The following is a 20,663-nucleotide window of genomic DNA, read 5'->3' on the forward strand; positions in this document are numbered from 1 at the left end:
TGGAGAGCTGAGGGGAGGAGAGAGTGTGAAGAGCTGGAGGAAGGGATGGGGAGGGGTGAGTACGCTAAGGGCTGAAATGTGTGAAGGAAAGATGGTGAAAAAAGGGAGGAAGAAAAAAACAGGAATGGTGAGGAAGTGAAGTTTTCCAGCTTTGGTAAGTTTGGTAACTCAGAGTCATGATGCAGAAACAAGCTACTCAGGGACCTGTTTATAATCCTAGAATTATAGAACGAATCATTTGGAATATCTGATGATTCTGCAACATCCAGCTGCTGTCAACTTCTTCATCATTCTGCATCAATGACATGAGGACAAAAACTTAAAGATTGTTTATCTAGATTTGTATTTTTAGAAGAAATCTGTCCACTTAGAAGAGATCTAACCGCTAAGCCACATTTCATAGATTAAATTGGTAAATAAATAAATAAATAAATAAATAAATAAATAAATGTTTATTTTTTTTAATAGATTATAAATTAATTAAACAGAAATAAGCCATGCACTAAAATTGCTGTTTTGTTTTTTGAATGGAATTTGCAAAAATAAAAGGCTGGTCATCCATACATTAATCACAGCAGTTGCATGGTTGGATGACACCTTGCTGTATTTTCAGACATGTTTATGTGTTTGTAAGACCGTAACAAAATAATGTGACAAGTTTTTGCTATTATTTTTGACATTAAACTTTATAATCCATTTCAGATTCAACATTCTCTGTCCATGACCTATGACACACTGGTGGTTAGCTCACACAAGGACTTCCAAGGTCCAGCATCCTGTCTGCATTAGCCACTCGCTGGGCTGCCTGTGATCATTTTACCAATCCATGGGAACATGAAATGTCTCGCAAGCTTGCTTGAGCCATCCAGCAAAGAGCAGCTATGCTATTACACGACTCTCATTTCTGGGTTTGTGATTTATTGATCTAAAATGGTAAAAGGTTCTGTTTTGCTTCTAATTCTTTACGTTGAAAAGAATAAAACACACAGATATCTAGCCTCAGTGACCATGAAAAACAATTTTGTTCCAAGACAGTTTGAAAGTCCACCCCAAACATGATAGTTATGCAAAATCCAAACAATTTGGTCTCCAATCAAAATAGTTACATTTCTATTCTGGATGCTTGGATGTCACTGTTCTCTTGTGACCAATGGAAACATTATTCTTTTCAATTTATGTTTGCATGTGAAATGTCACTATCAATGTTTCCTCATTTCCAATCAGTCATCGCAGTTGAATGTTTATTTGCAAATCATTTTAAATTTGCAAATAGACTCAACTGAAAGGTCAAATCCTTCACAGAAACTCATTTTGTATGTTCTGATAAAAGAAAATCACTTGATTTGAAATCTGAATGCAATAGCACTGTGTTGTTCATGGTTTTCTAGCCATCACCTTTTACATGGTGGCACTGCACTCCGTGTGAGTTTTATCCGTGTGTGTGTGTGTGTGTGTGTGTGTGTGTGTGTGTGTGTGTGTGGCACACTATGCTAATATTTTAATCATTAACACATCAGGGCCCAATTGATTAATCACCTGTCATTCTGTCATCTGTCAAACCTCCACCTTTCTCTGTTCACCATAAGATCTCCATCTCAGCGTGAACATTATTCTTTTCTAGGCTATGATTTACATTCTTCCGTTCTCTATCCTGAAGAGGTTTCGTCCTCTTTGCTGCCGTAAACCTTGAAAGGTCAGTTCAAGAAGTTTAGCTCAGGGTCCATAGGCTCCAAAGTAAACAATGGAAAATTCTAGACATCCTCAACCCTGACAGTGTCTCAAGTAGCTGACAGTTCTGTTAGTTCTTTAACTGTTTAAACTCCTGGATTATAATCTATTCATTCATTTTAAAGCATAACATTCAGTATGAATTATTCAGTAACTGAACCGAAACTTGAAAATTGAAGACCTAAATCCGGGCTTGCTACAGTATTTGCTCCTGAGATCTTAATAAGGTAAATGATGTTGAAGTTCTGCTTATGAAAAAATATCTCATAATAATTCATATCAGTGTTGATACATGAGTACAGAAATGTTCAATTAACATAATAAACCAGAGTATTTACAAACCAATTCTACATACTGCATGCTAATCAATGCTGAAATATTGTAATTGCTCTGCGTCTGCTAAATGCTGTAAATGTAAAAAAAAAAATGTAAATGGTGGTGCAGTGAAAAGTAAGATGTGTATTAGGCAGAAGAGAAGCTTGCAATCAAACCTTTGTTCATCTAGAAGTTTCCACCATTTTACCAAACACTGTAATACAGTCATTTTATAATCACAGAAAATAAAAATGCTACAATGGCAAGTTTCACAAAGATTTCACTGATCTGCTTAATCAATTCTTAACAAATTTAAAAATTGAAATAAATATGACAAAAATGAAAAAATATGAAAACTTAACGTTCATAATTTAAATGTAAATAATGTTTTATTGATATTTAAAAAGTATTTGTTTGTTTGTTTTATTAATTAGGCTAGTAAAACTATTCCTGCGACTGTATATGTAAATGTATATTGTTATAAATTATTTAAGACGGGTGTACTGATGGGTGCCATGGTAACTTTGTTGTGTCACAGCTCCAGCACCCGCAGTTTAATCCTGTTCTCCTCATGTCTGTGTGCGTTTCAGGAAAGTGCAGGAAAGTGCATTGGCTATACTAAATTAATACAGTAATAGAGTACAGTGATTTTATTATCACAGAAAATAAAAATTCTACAATGCCACATTTTTACAAAGATTTCACTGATCTGAACTCCTAAAAGATTAAAAAAAATACAGATAAATCTAAAAATATGAAAGTGTGTGAAGGAGTTTGTGCATCTGTGATGACCTGGCACCTTGTCAGTTATCCACCAGCCAAACCTTCACCTAACCCACCTATCACTCCAAGCTACTGTATCTACTAATGTTCTACACCTGGCACTCATCAGCCTCCAGGCTACAGTATATATGTAACCTCCGCTCCCCACCAAGCTCATTGTCTGTTCTACAGTTCAGACTGATGAACATTGCTGGACTATGCAAGCTACGTACACTACGTATCATAGTATTGTTGTCATTCACTGTTTAATTCTCTTAACGTTATTCCGGTCATAGCATTCACCAGGTTTTGCTACACCTGGAGCTTAGCAGCTGGTTTGCTTGTTTGTTTTCTGCAATTGCTTCTTTTGTTTCTTCATTAAAACAACGTGAATTGCACTTCGGTTTACGGCACGTTCTTCCGCCTGACACATCTGTAGTAAATACTCATAAATTCTCATCTCGTAAATTCTCATAAACACTCAGTATTGATCTATCATGACCAGGATAAAGAGATTGCTGTAAATGAATGAATGAATGATTATTGTGCAATAAGTTAAGCGCCCTTACAGAAAACAGACTTTATACATGAAACACATTTTTAACACTCTGCATGTTGTGTTTCACACATTTTTAAGTGTGGAAAAAAACTATAAAAACATAATATATATATATATATATATATATATATATATATATATATATATATATATATATATATATATATATATATATATAAAATATAAATGTATAATAGAATACTGTATATGGATTTACACAAAGCTGTCATCAAATTTTAAGTACTTTTTGTAACTATTTATTGTATTTAAACTTTAGACATTTGACATTTTTAGGGTCAGTTTATTCATTTCTTTATGTTAAGTCTTCTGCATTAAACATGACTCTTTTGTAATCCCTTTCAGAAGCTGTTTCATTCCTCACTAAAAAAACAACACTTGCCTTTTAGTTTCAGTGAAGATGCTGAATAATATGAGTAATAACTAAATAAGACATAATTTATATGGTTTCAGATCCTTCCTTCCGTTTCAGGCATGGCAGCGTTTCCTCCTGCATGTTTTGGCAGATTTCAAGTGTATGTAGGAATAAATGGAAGCACAAAATGTCACACAAAAGACCTTTGGACATGCTTTTCTTTCATAATAGAGGATGATTTATTTAATTCAGTAAATGTACAATAGTGAAAAGGAAATACTGCAAGTATTATTGTTACTACAAAGATGCACAGTTTGCACCCACCCACACACACACACACACACACACACACACACACACACACACACACACACACACATTTACTTAATGCAGCTATAAACAAATAGTGACAAAAGAAAAGGAATGAAAAACTGGCCATTAAGTTAACTAACACTGATTGTTCTTTATAACAAACTAATCACTTATTTAAACTGTGAGCAAGAATAAGATAGAGGAAAATAATCCCTCTAAACTCCGAAATCCTCTCTCTCTCTCTCTCTCTCTCTCTCCCTCTCTCTCTCTCTCTCTCTCTCTCTCTCTCTCTCTCTCTCTCTGCATGTGTACATGTGTATGTGGTGCAGGTGATTAACATTAAATTGTTCTGTTTTCTTTTTTGCAAGCTGTTGTATTCAATCAGTTGTTCAGCATAATAACATTACAGGTCTAATTCTTTGTTAAACAAGAAATTAATCCTAATTCTGTTTCAACACAAACCTACATGTGGAAGCTCACAAATGTGGTAAAGCCACTAGCTTACAGCATGGAATATGAGTTGGCCATTAGTTTAGCTAAATAATATTATTAATTTTTAAATAATCAATAAATAAATGCAATTATTGATTAACAAATAAATATCAAAGGAGAATATGTTTTTAAATGCTAAGAGGGGAGTGCTGATATTTAATGAAATGGGAAATCTTTTTAGTAGTGATTGTTTTTTTTCTTTAAAAAAATTGTAAGAATTGTAATAATAACTGCATTATTGCACATGTTGTACAAATGCTAGTTCAGCGGTTAAAACTGCATGTAAATCTGTTGATCTTAAGTTTCAGGAGAAGTAGATTTTGACAGACATGAGCCTGCAGCTGGAGAGGTCACTTACCCATGACTGCTCTGGTGGAGGCCGAGAAGCTGACATTGGGCGCTCTGTACTTCCCCTTGTGTGTGAGAAGGCGCCTCAGGATATGAAAAAGAAAAATATCCAATGACAGAATATTTCTTTAAAATCTTATGCCAAATGCCAGGATGAATATCAAAACTCTTGGCTGGCTTGATATAATTTAAGCATTTCATAAGCTTTAAGCATTTAAGCTTATTTAAGCATTTCATAAGCAACTGATTTCATAGAAAGGAGCAATCTGGACTTAAGTGTCTTCTTCTATTTGTAAAGATTTAATTGGCTATACTATGAATATAAGCCTAGAACCAAATACTACTAGATTTTCTATTTTACAGGGTTCCTCTGTGATGTGGAGCTATTTCCCAGAAATCTATATCTTCATCACTTGTGCCTGGCCTTTAATGACTTATAATTGGCACTGTGCTTGTCTTTCTTTTACTGGTGATTTAATCTCAGAGACTCTGAACGGACTGTCCGCCAGAGGGCAGCATTTCTTCATGTCAGTCACAATTGTCTGGTCTTGGAATTATTTAATTAAATATTTCCCAGAATAATAACCAATACTTAGAACTAATACAGTTCTTAGAGTAATGGAGTTATCTCAAGTTACTGAAAATAGAAATAAACATATTTTTTACATTACATCTAAAAGAAATCAGTACATTTCAAACATTACGTAACATAAAAACAATAAGAAAACACATTTTCTGCACATAAAAAGGTCAAAGCCAGTGGACAAGTTTAGCAGCTATTTTATCTATTCACACCATAAATAGAGGGTAGATAAATAAGACAAGATTGTGATCGTAGTTAAGGAGCTGTTTATTAGTTCGTGATTAGTCAATTCAGATATTAGTGCATGATTATTTATGTACTGTTAATATACAGTGATAATAATAAGAATGCATCAGTGATCTTTTGGTGTTTTTATTGCAACAGTATTTTTTGAGAATTAGGATTATTGTGTGTATGTGCCACTAAGAAGAGGCATATGAAGCGGCATGTTGTCGCTGCAGTGAACGTCACAGCTTTGCCTCTGTAACACGATTCCTTCCATAAGGTGAACTGTGTGCTGACCCTGCTAACGGCTTCGGCCCACGCTCACGGTATCTGGTGCTAACTTTAGCGTCGTGTTGGTGGCTCTTCTCTTTAGAATGACTGCTCAGGCTTTAAAGTGTGATTGTGTCCCTGGATACATTACATTTCCAAACACAATTCACTTTCACAACAGACATGTCATGGTGGTGAATATGATGATATGAGCTGGAACCACTGCTACAGTATATCAGATCCAAAATAATTACAAATTAGCAAAGGTATCAAATCAGTTTGGCATTGTATGACAGGCAGGGATGAACTTCAGAGGCATTCTAGGCTTTTTCTATCAAGCGCCATCTCTCCTTTGAGCAATGTTTGGGCTCTTTTCCCCCCTACTTGAGCATAATAGATTATCTGGATGTCTGATTGACATTGAAACATTCGAGGCTGGATGGCACCAGCAGAACGTTTTCTGCATACCGTATTTGGTTTATCGTCCAAGCTGTAAATTGGTGGGATGCGGACAGCAAATAAATGAGACTGTTCTTCAGTGCTATAAGTCTTCATTCGTGGGTCTGTCAAGTGCTTCAGTGAATACTGAACACGGCTTATAAAAACGCTTCACAACATTGTAAATTTTGTCCAATCAAGGGAACATCATTCTACATCTTTATTTTCTGAGTAAATCAAGTGTATCAGCAGGGTATGAGCCATATCAATGAACAAAGGAAATGTTTATACAGTATATTGTCTACATCTAAAGTGTTAAACTAGTGATTACAGCATTTTATTGTAAAGGTCTTTATTCTGATTCTGTAACACAACATATGTGTAATAGGAAAAAAGGGATGATCCAGTTCTCCCTGTTTCTCTCTGCCACTGTCCCTTGTGGTGAGGCCTCTGTCAGGACTTCTAGCTCTTCACCTTTCTATATATATGCCTGAGAAGCATCTGCAGGAAGAGTATCTCCTTCACCATCATGCATGAGAGCTTTGAATCATACAGTGAAACCCCCCCCACTCCAAATGCTGCCCTCCTTCATTTCCCCCTGGCTAGTAGAAGACAACAGCAGCAACAGTAACAGTTAAGGGGACAAGAAGACATAGAAGCTGCTAACCCCAAAGATTTGGATTAAGTCAAACAAGTTCTTTGTGAATTTTTTTTTTTAACTTATTTTCGTTCTACAAGAATCTTTTCTCTGAGGTAAGACAGAGTTTGTGCCAGAGCAACATTCATACTGCAGGAAGTGAATACCAAACGCATGGTGATAAAATAAAGCTATGTTCTGAGCTCATAGCCTTGGCTTTGATTGACAGCTGATGTGTTCTAGCTAAATTCATTTTATTTTCCATAGTTCCACTGAATAAAACAAAGACAACATTTCTGAAGTTTGTGTTGTGCTTAAAAATAAAAATGATAAACGATATATATTAGCAGTAGGAGGTTTTACTCATCCTAGTAAAGATTTTAACATTAATTGTATTTATTAACAAATATTAATATTAATACCTTTTGAGAGTGCAGTAAAATTTTCTTGCAAGTAGATTGTTGTAGTTCAGCAATTTCCTCTGGAAGCCCAGGGGTCTGTAAAGCACTACCGATGGGGGTTTGTGATTTTTGTTAAAGAGGTGGAAATCACAAACAACTATTATATTCAGTACAGATAATAAGATTTTGTAGTTATTAGCTGATTTATCTGGTCACTTGTATCCACTAGAATCCAAACAACAGCAACTAAAAAAACAACTTAGTGTGTGTGAAAAGATCAGGAATAATAAAGCTCTATGTTGCTAAAAAAAACAACTAAAATGTTGTCATACAAACATAAGTAATGACTCACAGTTAAACAGCTAAAATGCGCTCATTAAATAATTTATAATAAATAATTAAAGAGCCTATTTTACAGTTACCCAAAGTTTGAGAAGCACTGGGGTACTTCAATTTAACGATAAATAACTATTCATTTATTCATTCTCATTCTCATTCAAATATAAATGATTGTTCTGAAATATTTCTGCTACAAAATACACTAATATGCTCCTCTTAAATGGTCAACAGTAACATCACAGATTCATTGGTGCAGTGGCTCATGACATTTAAAGAATTTGCTGAGCCGGCCACAATCCTCTGGCTGTGATAGATTGATTTAGTTTGCTGAAACAGAAATACCTTCACCGCAACAAGAGACCAGCTTATATGTTTCCTCAGCCTTCCTCTTTACATACTGTACTGAAAGAGTTTATAGATCACACTATACCATACTTCAGTACAAACTCAGACATGAGAAAAAAGTCAAAAATGAAGAAAACTTGCTGCTTGAAAATGCTGCTTTTTCGCTCTATCAGTAATCATACCTGCTGCTTAACTACAGCCAAAAATATCTGGTGATGACTAAGTTACAAGCTGGCCTAAATTACTTTCAGTCTTTCACACCCTGTGAGTTCACACAATTATTTTAAAACCGATGTTAAAGGTGTTAAGCCACCAAATTAACACTAAGTCTGTCTTTAATGCTGTCATGTTAGGTTTGTCATGTATACATATTTATCTATCTTCAGTATATGTAGAGATCAATATGTATAATGAATAAATTGTGTAACTGCCATCACTGATGACAGCAATGTCAGTGAAATCAGCAATAGCACCAACACTATAATAAAACCTGACAGTTTCTGCTCTTTCCATTACAGGCTGTAGAAATGCCCCTCTCAGGAACTCCAGCTCCTCCCAACACAAAGAAAAAACCCTTTAAAATCATTACGGACCTCTCCAACATCACACAAATTGGTCAGTATGCCATATCTGTATTTTTTTTTGTTATCAATGCATTAATATTATGCACCTATACAGAAAAATAACAGCAAAGGTGTGTGTGAATGAAAAATGTGAATAAAAATGGCCATATGGTCAGAAATTGTTTAACCCTATACAAATGAAGTCTTATGAAAAGGTCTTGACACATTTATTTTAAATGTCTTTCTTAACTTTTTGTATTTGTTACATGAATTGTTACGAGGTGTGAAATCTTTCTGTTGCTGTTGTTCTTTTATTTCCCCTGTGTATTTATTTGCAGCAAATCAGGCACCTTTTTTTTTTTTTTTATCATTTCCTGTCCAGAGCAAAGCTTATTTTCTGGATATAAAACCTCTGCAAATGTAAGCATATGGTCTGTCATTTTGCAGCATAATAAGTGCCACATACAGAATAGGGGGCTGAAATAATCATTCAGCCCTACTACAGTATGTGTCTCCTTTAAAAACAATGTTCCAAAATAATGCTGATTTTCTTCCTTAATAATCAAAAAATCTATAAGTAATTCAATTACAGAAACGTCATACTGTATTAAGAAAAATTGGAAAGGAGTAATAATGGGAGTGTGGACTGAATGAAAACAATGAGGAGGTGGACTAACATGAGCTTTGACCTCCAGGTATTTTAATCAAGATATAAAATGAATGTATGTGTGTGTGTGTGTGTGTGTGTGTGTGTGTGTGTGTGTGTGTGTGTGTGTGTGTGTGTGTGTGTGTGTGTATGTGTGTGTGTTTGTGTGTGTGTGTGTGTGCGTGTGTGTATGTGTGTGTGTGTGTGTGTGTGTGTGTGTGTGGGTGTGTGTGCGTGTGTGTGAATATATTAGAGCTAGACATGGATGGTGATGTTCCACTCTTGCCCTCTAATGAGCATTTCTCTGTGAGAGGTTGAGTGTCTGGAGGCTGATTAATTCTATCGGATGTTCCCACTTCATCAGCTGGACTCAGCACTCATAATGACTTATTGTCCTGTTTACAGGACAACATGGCCCCCACAGTGTCAGCACACACAACTCTCCTTTCACACCCTTCTAATTTAGCTGACAAATTAGTGCCACTGACATAGGGGTGGAAATGAACAGGTGTTCTAGGATTTCTAGCACATTTTCTCTCACATTGCCTCTGCTCTTTAAACCCTACACCTTCCCTCTGTCTCTCCTCCTCTTTTTACACTTACACACTGTACACACTCAGTAGACCCTGTATATGGTGCTTGAAAACATATCAACCAGTAATACTACCAGCACTGGTCTATTTTGGAAAGAAAACGTACAGGGACCAAAAGTTACTTTACTTTACATAGTAAATATGTATATTATGTTCATAGTACACACACACATGTAAATTACTTCCATATTACCACTTTATTTATCTTATTTAACTGTTGTAAACACTGTATATCCTGCACTTGCTGCTATTGCACTCTGGTTGGACCTAAACTGCATTTTGTTGCCTTGTACTTGTACATGTGTAATAACAATAAAGTTGAATCTAATGTAATCTAATCTAATGTACATAGAATGTTAATGTGAAATAAAGAATGTTCCTAAAGCCTCAGATGCACTTTCTGTGCACAGCTAATGAACATATTATTATTATTTCTTTGGAATTTTTATTTACTACATTTCATTTTTGCAATTTTAACTATTTTTACTGAAGTACAGTGCAGTTACTAGGAGCATTTCACATCACTAGCTAGTAGCTAGCTAACTAGCAGTCTCATTTGTCTGGAAACTTAGCAACCCACCCTGTTAAAAAGTTGAGCTTGATCTGACAAGCAATCAGATGCCAAGATTTAATCAAATTACAATGTATTGCATCACTACTGTTGTTTTCTCTAAAAAGCTTTCCTTGATGTAGCAAAAGTAGCAGTAATTCAGACACTTTCCATCTACCGGCTTGACTTAGCCTGTGTTTTAATTTGTAGCTGGCCATAATTAGCTGAATTCTTTTATCTAGAGCTAAGGAAAAAGACTCCAAAGGAATATCAGGGTATATAAACTGATCATCTATTGTTGTTAAACACCTCAAATCCAAGTGTGTATCATGTTTAAATAGTCAGATAATTTACATATTTAGCACTTGTTTAACTGACACTGGAGCTAATCCAAATCCAGATCCACAGTCAGCACTGCTGTTAAACCTGCACTGAGTAATGTGGTCACTATAACAATACAGATAGTAATAAAAAAAAAAATCAGTATAAGTCCAAACTACAGTAGTGCTATGTCAGGGGCCTAGGCAGCTTCAGACAAGAAGCCATCTGAGGGTTTATATAGTGGGTTTTTATAGCAGTAGTTCTGTTTTAAAGTGACATAGCCTAAAGCTAAAGACACCTACCATAAGCTTGTGAAACACATTTTTATTTGTCCTGGCATTGCTTCTAAAATAGTTGCTATTCCACTTTAACATTTTTTTTTTTTTTTTTGTAAAATTTACAAAGCAGTATATAGTATGCTCTCTGGTGAGAGCTAGCACAGCTAAATCACATTTAACGTTGTATTTTATGCACTCTCAGCACAGCATCCTTCTCTTTGGCATCAGCTATGGCATGATTCCAGGGTTTATAGCTGATTTCACACCGGAGACTGCATAAATAGCGCTGCTTAATGACACAGTAGTGCACCTTTTGGTCCTGTAAAACGGATCAGATCCTTTTATTGTGAAATAAAAAGAAATATATCTTTCACTTGAAGCGCTTCTATGCTTTATAAGCTTTTGTGAATATCTGTACTTTCTTACACACACTGCTGGACATGTGCGGTCTAGGCTGTGGTCAGATTCAGCAGCTATTCACCAAACAGGTTGCTCTGCAAGCTAGAAGTCTCAATAGAACTGATTTATTTTCTGCTTCAAAAGAAAGTTGAAGCAAAAACACGGTAAAATTTTTTTTTTTTGATGGATGACATTATTGATTCCCTTTTTTAAACATTCTCAGAGGAAGAGGAAACAGATGCCACCGAGTTTGACCTTGGGACTAAGATTAAGACGCCTAAAGAAGTGATGCTGGAGGAACTGACTCTTATGAAAGGCAAAGGCTCTAAGATGTTCAGAATGAGGCAGCAGAGAGTGGATAAGTTCATCATCAGTGCTGAGAATCTGGTAAGCCTCCTCAAGAGAACGGACACCCTTTGGGAAAGGATTGAATGTACAGTGTGTTCTGTAAAATAAAGAATGTAACTAGACATCCAGAGTATAAAATACATAATAGTGTTTGAATTTTGTACGTTAAATGGGTTACCTTGCCTTTCATGTAGACTTTTATAATTATTCTAATCTTCATTAAAACTTTTTGTTTCTGACAATTTTCCAGCAAAATCTCCAGGTCCTGGAACCTCCTGTAATCTGTGAAAAGACCCCACCCCAGACCCTTCCTAAACCAGATCCACCTAATGGTAAACAACAAGACGAAACGTTTATTTGTCACAATACAGCATAGATAGTTTTTTTTTCACATATACCAGCATGTTGGGAAGCCGGGGTTAGTCATGATGCTGCAGAGAAGGTTTTGGCCCATGCTGGAGGGCCCAACTGTGGCTGCCTGAACCTATGACCTTCTGCAAATTATCCCAGAATTTTAACCACTGCACCAATTACAACCCCTTAAATTATTACTATTAAAATGATGACAGTTTAAATGTAAGATAATAACTGGTATGTTCTACTGTATATTTTTGATAAATGCCTCAATGTGTTACTTGAGGCTTTCACCTATTATTTCTAACAGATGTAGTAGAACCTGAGACTGAGAAGGAGAAGAAGATCAGTGAGAATGTTAAAACGTATGTCTCACCATGGGAACATGCTATGAAAGACGACGATGAGCTCAAAGCCACGATGAAGCCACAAATGCCAGGGCCTCATGTTCACAAAGACCTGCCCCAATACAAGAGTTTCAATAGGTAAATACTCTGAATGTAGAACAGGAGGATGAAGGATCATACAAAACATGATCCACAGCAGTGGCTTGGTTTCTAATTTCAATTAAATGTGACCTAGTTTTTGCACCTCATCCTACAGAACAGCACTGCCTTTTGGAGGATTTGACAAGGCTTCTCACCTTCTGACCTTCGAGATCCCTGATATCAAGCCCACCTCTGAAGAGCCAGAGCCACTTCCTGTGTTCCAGTGTGTCATCGACTCTCGACCATCATTTAACCGTACTCCAATTGGCTGGGTGTGCAGCGAGGAGGCCAGCTACATTCCCCTGTCCCTGGAACCTATCCCCTCTGATGGAGAGACAGAAGACCTCTGAGAACCATATTATGCTGATTCATGCAGCCTGAATCTATCTCAGTTCAACGTCTATCGTTGTTGTAGTGTTGAAGATATTTGCCAAAACTCTTGGGTATTGGCAGCAATGAAAAAAAATCCACTACATTTCAACATTACTTGTATGGTAATGTAAAATGTAAATACAGTGATGTACCATACAGTACATAACCAAGTGAAGCCACCTCATAATATGAGTTTGTCTAATAATCTGAACAAAAACATGCTAGAAACCTTGTATTCATTACTGTACATGATCTTTCAATACACTAATAAAAGGCATTCAGTTCTTTTACATAGCTAAAACCCCTAGTCCACTATGGTTCTGCACATTTTAATGTTTTTTCTGTTCTAGCAAAACTAATTCAGGCCAGGGATGCTGTTAATTAGCCAGTTAGTTTAATCATGTGTGTTAGAGCAAGGAAAACACTAAATTGTGGAGGACAGCGGGTACTGTAGGAACAGGGCTGGGAGCCTGTGGCGTATCATTATAACTCACACAGACACAGACACACACACACACACACACACACACACACACACACACACACACACACACACACTATACTATCCGTGAGTGGACCTTACTGACACAGTTATTAACAGCTAATTAATACATTAACATTAACCTCCAGAACCATAATGAAACCTTTTGGCCCTATTTATTTATTTGATTGTTTTTTTTATTGTAGTTGTCTTTTGAATTGTTTCCAATTCATTGGAATGAGACAAAAATCCCCAGCAAGACACACACACACACACACACACACACACACACACACACACACAAAGATGAAAAGACCTCTCAATGACCTCTTAATGAGGATGATAATTAAAAAACTGTCACATTTATTGTTTCTGTACGATTTAAGGATGGAGACGTTATCAGCTATAGTAACTAAAGCATATAGATGGAGTAGTTTCAATATTTTTTATGTATAATAATCAGTATATAAAATGCAAAAAGGCATACTGACATTATAATAACAGATTTAAACAGATCTTATGTCTGGGATGCAAGGGATAATTATTTAACAAAGGTTGAACCTTTGTTTGAACAAATCATTTCTTGAATCAGTTCAAATGAGTCATCTTGCACTTAAAAAAAGAATAAAGGTTTCTATAAGAACACGTCAAAAAAGCACAATAACCCTTACTACAAAAGCCAAGGCAAAGAAAAGGTGAATGACGTCATACCCTGACGTGCAGTTCACTCTCAGGCCGCTAGATGGCAGAAAGAGGTTCATGCGATGGCGTCAGCTCAGTGAGCTCCATCCCAAACCTGCACACCACATCACCACACCACACTACCGCACTAAATAAAATGCCTATATAGTATGCAACATAGTGGATCCGGCTTGCTTACTAGTGTGACACACTAGACAACACAATAGGGGAAGGAGAAAAAGCATTATCGCGAGAACACGACGCGTTTTTACGCGCGCTGGATGGCGCTGGATGGCGCTGCGGGATGTTTCGGAATTTTTTTGCGGGTTGAGATTTTTTTTTTCGCCTACAGGTTTCTGCTCGGATAGGACACAAGACCGCGTCTGGACGGAGGCACAAGGTGAGTGAACACACTTTACAACTTGCGGGATAAATCGGAGTCGCGTGTGACGCGTGTGAAGGTTTGGAAGTGAAACTTAAACGTAGGCATCCAGATGTGCTGGCTTGGGGATGTGCGTGTGACACATGTGCGTTCAGTTCAAATGGCTCGTTTGAGGATGATGTACATTGTAGCAGTAGGATGTGTACTGCAAACAAAGCCAGCCATTTCTTTACCACCACCATCATCAACACCACCTCCTCTTTTTGGGTATTGTTTAGATTTTATTGCAGGTAACAACACAATCTATCCAAACAGCAAACACTGCACTTCACAAATGCACTGTCACGCTCAGCATCATGAGTACCGAGCTGCTTCATCTGGAAAGACTACAGATTCTTTACTTTATAACACGCACAGATGTGTTATAGCACGAACATCTGTCAACTCACGACTTGGTGTGTTTCTCTTCACAGTTTGTCATAGGTTGAGGTCAAGTACTTGTTGATACTGATAGATCCCTTTGTCGGTTGCCTTGTCGTTTTTCCCCCTGGGTTTGTCATATTCAGAATGACCTTAATGCTGCTTATGTCATTTGACATAATGACGCATTAACCATCATCCTGCACATGTTCCTGCTGTCACCCATCTAACTCTCTAACCAGGACAGGAACAAAGTTAGTTCTCGGACATTCAACCGTACAGAAAAGTTCTTTCTTTCTTTCTTTCTTTCTTTCTTTCTTCCTTCATTTCTTTGGTATAAAACAAATTACAGTTAGTAATGCTACATCCTTGAATTTTTATGAAAAACAGTATATCTGCTATTTATTAAGCAAGTGTTAAGGAAGCTTATACTATACTGACTCATACACGTATGTAGCTGAACACTAGATAAACTACAGGCTGTTCAGTCAGGAACCAAGGAGAGTAAAATGACTTGCTTTTACATTTATTATTTACATCTTCTTCATATGTTCTGCATGTTCGCCCATGTGCTTGGCACAATTTTTCAGCTGCCCTGTCGTGTTTTTATGGATTTTGCTCAACGTATTCAGATCGAGACATTAGCTTAACATATTTCCAGTGGTTCCTGACTTGCCAGACACCCTGTAGTAGCTAATGCTGGTTTGCAGTAAGTATTATTATTATTATTATTATTATTAGTAGTAGTAGTAGTGGTAGTAGTAGTAGTATTGTGATTGGAATACTGGAAAAAAACATTTTTAAATTTTTAGTAACCCAATTTAGTTTATTAGTAAAAAAAAACTTTCAACTATTTATCAAGATATAATAGCAAAAAAAAAAGCCATCAACTAAACATTAATACAGATACTACGACATATATTTGGGGTGAATATTATGATTATATGCCATTGTTATTAAGATAAACTTGTATGTACGGCATTAAGGCACCATAGTGAAGCAACAGATTGCACAGAACCCTAACATACCTGGGGTTCCTGGTTTGAACCTGAGTTCAGGATACAGTATATTAAAAGGTTCTGCATTTTCTCATTTTGTACACATTGGGTTTTCACCGGACTAACTGGACCCATTCAGTGAGCCCATGGGTGTCGAGTGTTTCCAGGAAAGGTCCAGATCCACCCTGAAACTGACTGAGATAAAGTTTTTACAGAAGATAATGAAGGAATTGAAGTAGCCTTGGATTTGTCAGTATTCATGTCCTCGTAACTCGTATCCTTTTATTGTCATTAAGGGCAGGTTGTATGGATTTCTTTGTTTGTGATGTTTGAGATGTAGAATAGGATGTTGCTAAATGTTTATGGTACTAACGGTGTAGACTGAAATAATCAGAAAGGGTGGTTAAAGAATCAGCCTAGTGGTTAATGTGTTGGGCTAACAATCAGAAGGTTGTGAGTTCGAGTCCTATGTCCACCAAGCTGCTACTGCTGGGCCCCTGAGCAAGGCCCCTAACCCTCAATTGCTCAGTTGTATAAAAATGAGATAAAAAAATGTACGTTGCTCTGGATAAGGGTGTCTGCTAAATGCTGTAAATGTAAATGAAAGTCTTCCAACGAAAAATTTCTAGCCTTGGTATAGCGTCAAAATGGGGACAAAATGTTACCATCTGCCCAGAAAGAAAGTTACAAAAGTTCTAAATCTATTTGTTGTCTAAATTTGATTTGTGTTTGTTTTTCACTCTTGGAGTCATCATCAGTCATATCATAAGGTTTTCCACCACACAACTTGCCAGCTAACATCACAATTTTATCTCAGAGGACCAGCGACAGTATTTAGTAATCTACTGACCATATACTGTAGTTAAATTTCAGAAATTATCCTTCAGAATAATGCTTACATTACATCTATGGCATGAGTAGCTCTGAGAGTTTAACTCTAAACTGTGGTTCTGTGAACCCTGGATTACTTTCTGCTTAGACAAGGGAGCCACTATTTCTTTCTTTCATTGACAGTTGAACAGATGGTCTGAGGACTGGATGGCTGCCGTCTGGTTTAAATAGTACCATAGGGTGCATATTGGGCATGACAAGGAACGCTTTGCAGTTCACCTTCATGGAACGCTGCAAAGTCAGATGACTGATTTACAAAATTGGGTTATATGACTTTGGGCAGAAAACCTTGGTTCAGTGACAAGGTCACCTGAGGGTCATCTGGCCACCAGTGCGTGCAAGATAAGCTTCCTACCAAATCATTTAGGTCTCCCACTATATTAGCTGTTGTCCTGCCACCAGCCTCTTCTCTTCATGGCCATGGTCTTCAGTACTCTTTAGATTTTGGGGATATGGTTATTTGCCTGTTCCACAGGTTGACTATGGGTCATTCAGACACCTGTTATTGGCTTGAAGCATTACTCAAGGCACATGGGACAACCAGAAAATTGAACATGGAAAAGTGTTGCAGTGACTTGAAAACACACCATGGATGGTCCATAGTTTTGTGCTGCTCATAATGATTGGGGCCCCTGTGCTGGCCTGACTTCCCCATTTTCAGCACTAGGAATAAATTACCTGTGCCCACATTTGCCTTGGGCAGGTACAGTAGAGTCATTTTGGTGTGAGTTGTGTTGGTGTTCCCTGACAAAGTTATCAGTTTCAGGTACATTATTGCACAAGCTAAAACAGATAAAGTATTGCACATGCTTGCCACATGTGCATCAATGTAATATCTTGCTATATTTGCAAAAAGCACTTGTGGATGCAGTGCATCATCTGGTGAGACCACACACAACATGATGCAAGCCTCAGTTACAATCATTTAGTCGACCTGCTTATGATTGGATCAGTCGAGCTGGCTGTTCAAACCCTACTTTAGAAGGATCTACTGTATAAACTATAGCAACCAGAGCTGCATGAAGGAGTACATTTGGCGCTATGGATTGCATCTCACTGACTGGTTACTGCCATTTTGTGTATTGCTGCAACAGCTAGTTTATTTAGTTATAGTCTTTCACATTCTATAAAAGATGCAGCCGTTATTTGTCACATTTACATTAGAGCACAATGAGATTCTCTTCATCGCGTATCCCAGTTTACGAAGTTGGGGTCAGAGTGCAGTGTCAGCCATGATACTGTACAGCACCTCCTCACAGAGAGGTTTAGATATCATTAAGGGTTTAAACCCCAACCTTCCGATCAAAAACCCAGAGCCTTAACAGTGCACATAAACTTGGAGGATGAGCAGGCTTTGGGCTATAAAGCAAGCTCTGTTTGAAGTTTCTGAGTTGCACATACAGTAGCTGGTGCTTGTCTTCATTTTCCAGATACTGGCTACTTAAGACTGGCTCTTTTATGCTGTAGGACATTTATTGAGTTTGCTGGCATGGTTTGGATCAACTTGTCCCTTTTGTACGAAGCATCAGTGCAAATCAATACAAAGTTATTCTGACTGATCACTGTTATCCTGTTAGTATAGGAGTTGTACCAACCAGGATGACCTCACCCACAACCACAGGGCTGACTGAATGGTTTAATGAACAGGATGAGTAATCATATGCTGTGACCTTCACACTCACCAGATCTCAATCTCATTGGAAATCTGTGGGAGATTTCGTGTTAAGCTCTTTTTTGACACTATGCGATTTTGCTTCTTTTATGATTATTTCTTATCCTATTGTACAAGATGAATGTTCCCAGGTGGGAATTCTGTAACAGACCTTGTGATAACGTCTTCTTTCTGTCAGATGAAAACGATGAAAATAGTTATTATGTTCTGCAATACTGTGTGCGCACTGATGTAGCACAGGTTTGTAGCTCTTCAACCAGATATCATAAAAATAGTTTCACTTTATTAAATAATAAATAAACTGTGTGAAAAGAGCATTTGTGTCTTAATTAGCCACGCAGCTGGAATCTGGAAGAGGAGAATTCTCCTCTATTTTTTCCTATTCCCTTCGTGTCCTATCATGGTATAACTGTGCTGAGACGTTCGAGACATTCTGTTTGCTGTCACAAAAAAACTGTCTTTTGTTTATGTTTTCCCATTGCCACTACTCTATATGTCTATACCTGTCCTGTGAGTATTGTGTAATCATATGCTGTCTTATTGGTAGATTTTAAGACGACTGTTGTATCAGCAGTTATACCGAGAATTTTCCATTGTACAATCTAAGACCACCAACTCAACTCAACTCAACTCAACTCAACTCAACTCAACTCAACTCAACTCAGAATAAAGGATTATTCTATGCATTGTACGTTTGTCCCTGCAGAAGGGGCAGTAGGGCTGAAAACAATACAGATTAAGCCTAAATTTAGACAGCATTTTCTACCACCATCATCAAAACCATAACTGACTGTCTATCTAGTCCATTTCCAGAGATGTATAAATTCTATGCCAATCAGCACTGAAGCTGTTGGCCAACCAACTCATTCATTCATTCATTCATCTTCTACCGCTTATCCGAACTACCTCGGGTCACGGGGAGCCTGTGCCTATCTCAGGCGTCATCGGGCATCAAGGCAGGATACACCCTGGACAGAGTGCCAACCCATCGCAGGGCACACACACTCTCATTGGCCAACCAACTCACTACAAAAAATTGATTCATTTTAATTTGCAGAAGGAGTTCATCTCAAAGAAACGTAACGCCTAACATCTCTATATCGCATGAATCTTTTTATTCCATCAACATTAAAAAACTCAGTTTGACCCCTGCCTTGGTTAATAGATTGTGGGCTGATTAATAGGAACATTTTGTTTATTGTGACCGCATGTCTATTGTTGACCCACATTGGACTCGGCGGCTGGTGTCAATGCATGGCAAGTGCTGTTGAGACCCATTAAGAGCTCTGTATGCTTTTATGAATTCAGTAGTGGGCCATGGGGAGGTCATCAGCAAAACGTCGCTACCCATTCCAATGAGTTGCTGTTAGAGGCATGAGCAAAATGAAATGAGGCCCTCACACAGAGCTGTCTAATCGTCTGTACGTGTGGTGCAGGTTGGAGCTTCTGATCAAATAAAAAAGATACAGTAGAGCTTTTTAAGCCCATTTCTTGGGTCATCGTTCAAGCGTTTACTTCCGAGATGAAAGAAATGATTTATTTTTGTATTGACTTGTGTGATTATAGATTTTCTCAGAGTATGAGTGAAAGTGAAATTCAGAGGTGTTTGTGTGAATGGAGAGTCATAGTCTTGTCATAGTCTTTCTGTATGGTTTTTACTCATATAAGATCTTTTGAATCTAAGCAGCTTTGCGTCTTTAACAAATGAACCTTTCCAGTTTGGGAAAATGGAGCACACCTTTATATATTTTTCACTTTCTCCTTCTTTGAAAGCTGCTTAAGCTGAAACATTTGAAATGTTCTTAAAAAGTGTTTAGGTAGTTTGTTTGTGCTCCCAGGATAAAAACAGCAGAGTGATCTCAAATGTGTGCCCCTTTTTTTTTAATGTGAAAAAAAGCTGTTCACTTGGCTGAGGTAGAAAACAGAAGGCAAGGCTGAGAATAAGGCGTCGTTACATAATATTAATATTCTGTCTCATTTTTAACACATTTCTGCCCCTGACCATAGAGTTCCATGTAAATCTCTGCCTGTTAAAGTTGCCACAGAACAATGTGTCTTAGCAAAATAAATAATAGCGACAAATAAGCATTTTAGAAACA

General features: G+C 37.3%; 2 protein-coding genes across 4 annotated transcripts in view; both read left to right on the forward strand.

Annotated features, from left to right (window-relative positions):
• The first annotated feature begins 8,654 nt into the window (after positions 1-8,654).
• myoz1b (myozenin 1b) lies at positions 8,655-13,017 on the forward strand. Its single transcript, XM_060889877.1, has 5 exons — positions 8,655-8,742; positions 11,701-11,864; positions 12,076-12,157; positions 12,490-12,664; positions 12,783-13,017. Exons 1-5 carry the CDS (start codon positions 8,655-8,657, stop codon positions 13,015-13,017), a joined length of 744 nt encoding a protein of 247 aa, XP_060745860.1.
• A 1,391-nt stretch (positions 13,018-14,408) lies between these two features.
• Positions 14,409-20,663, forward strand: part of usp54b (ubiquitin specific peptidase 54b) — a 120,007-nt gene continuing 113,752 nt past the window's right edge. For all 3 annotated transcript variants that reach the window (XM_060895898.1, XM_060895906.1, XM_060895889.1), the window contains exon 1: positions 14,409-14,601. The gene's annotated coding sequence lies outside the window, so the exon portion shown is untranslated. The remainder of the gene's footprint in view (positions 14,602-20,663) is intronic.

The sequence above is a fragment of the Tachysurus vachellii genome, chromosome 2, assembly GCF_030014155.1.
Source record: "Tachysurus vachellii isolate PV-2020 chromosome 2, HZAU_Pvac_v1, whole genome shotgun sequence".
Lineage (NCBI taxonomy): Eukaryota > Metazoa > Chordata > Actinopteri > Siluriformes > Bagridae > Tachysurus > Tachysurus vachellii.

What these genes read in the sequence shown, in the direction of transcription:
- myoz1b (XM_060889877.1), top strand. Translation starts at nt 8,655, where the DNA reads ATGCCCCTCTCAGGAACTCCAGCTCCTCCCAACACAAAGAAAAAACCC. An exon ending in TCATCAGTGCTGAGAATCTG is followed by an intron (nt 11,865 to 12,075) that starts GTAAGCCTCCTC and finishes ACAATTTTCCAG; the next exon opens with CAAAATCTCCAGGTCCTGGA. An exon ending in TAAACCAGATCCACCTAATG is followed by an intron (nt 12,158 to 12,489) that starts GTAAACAACAAG and finishes TATTTCTAACAG; the next exon opens with ATGTAGTAGAACCTGAGACT.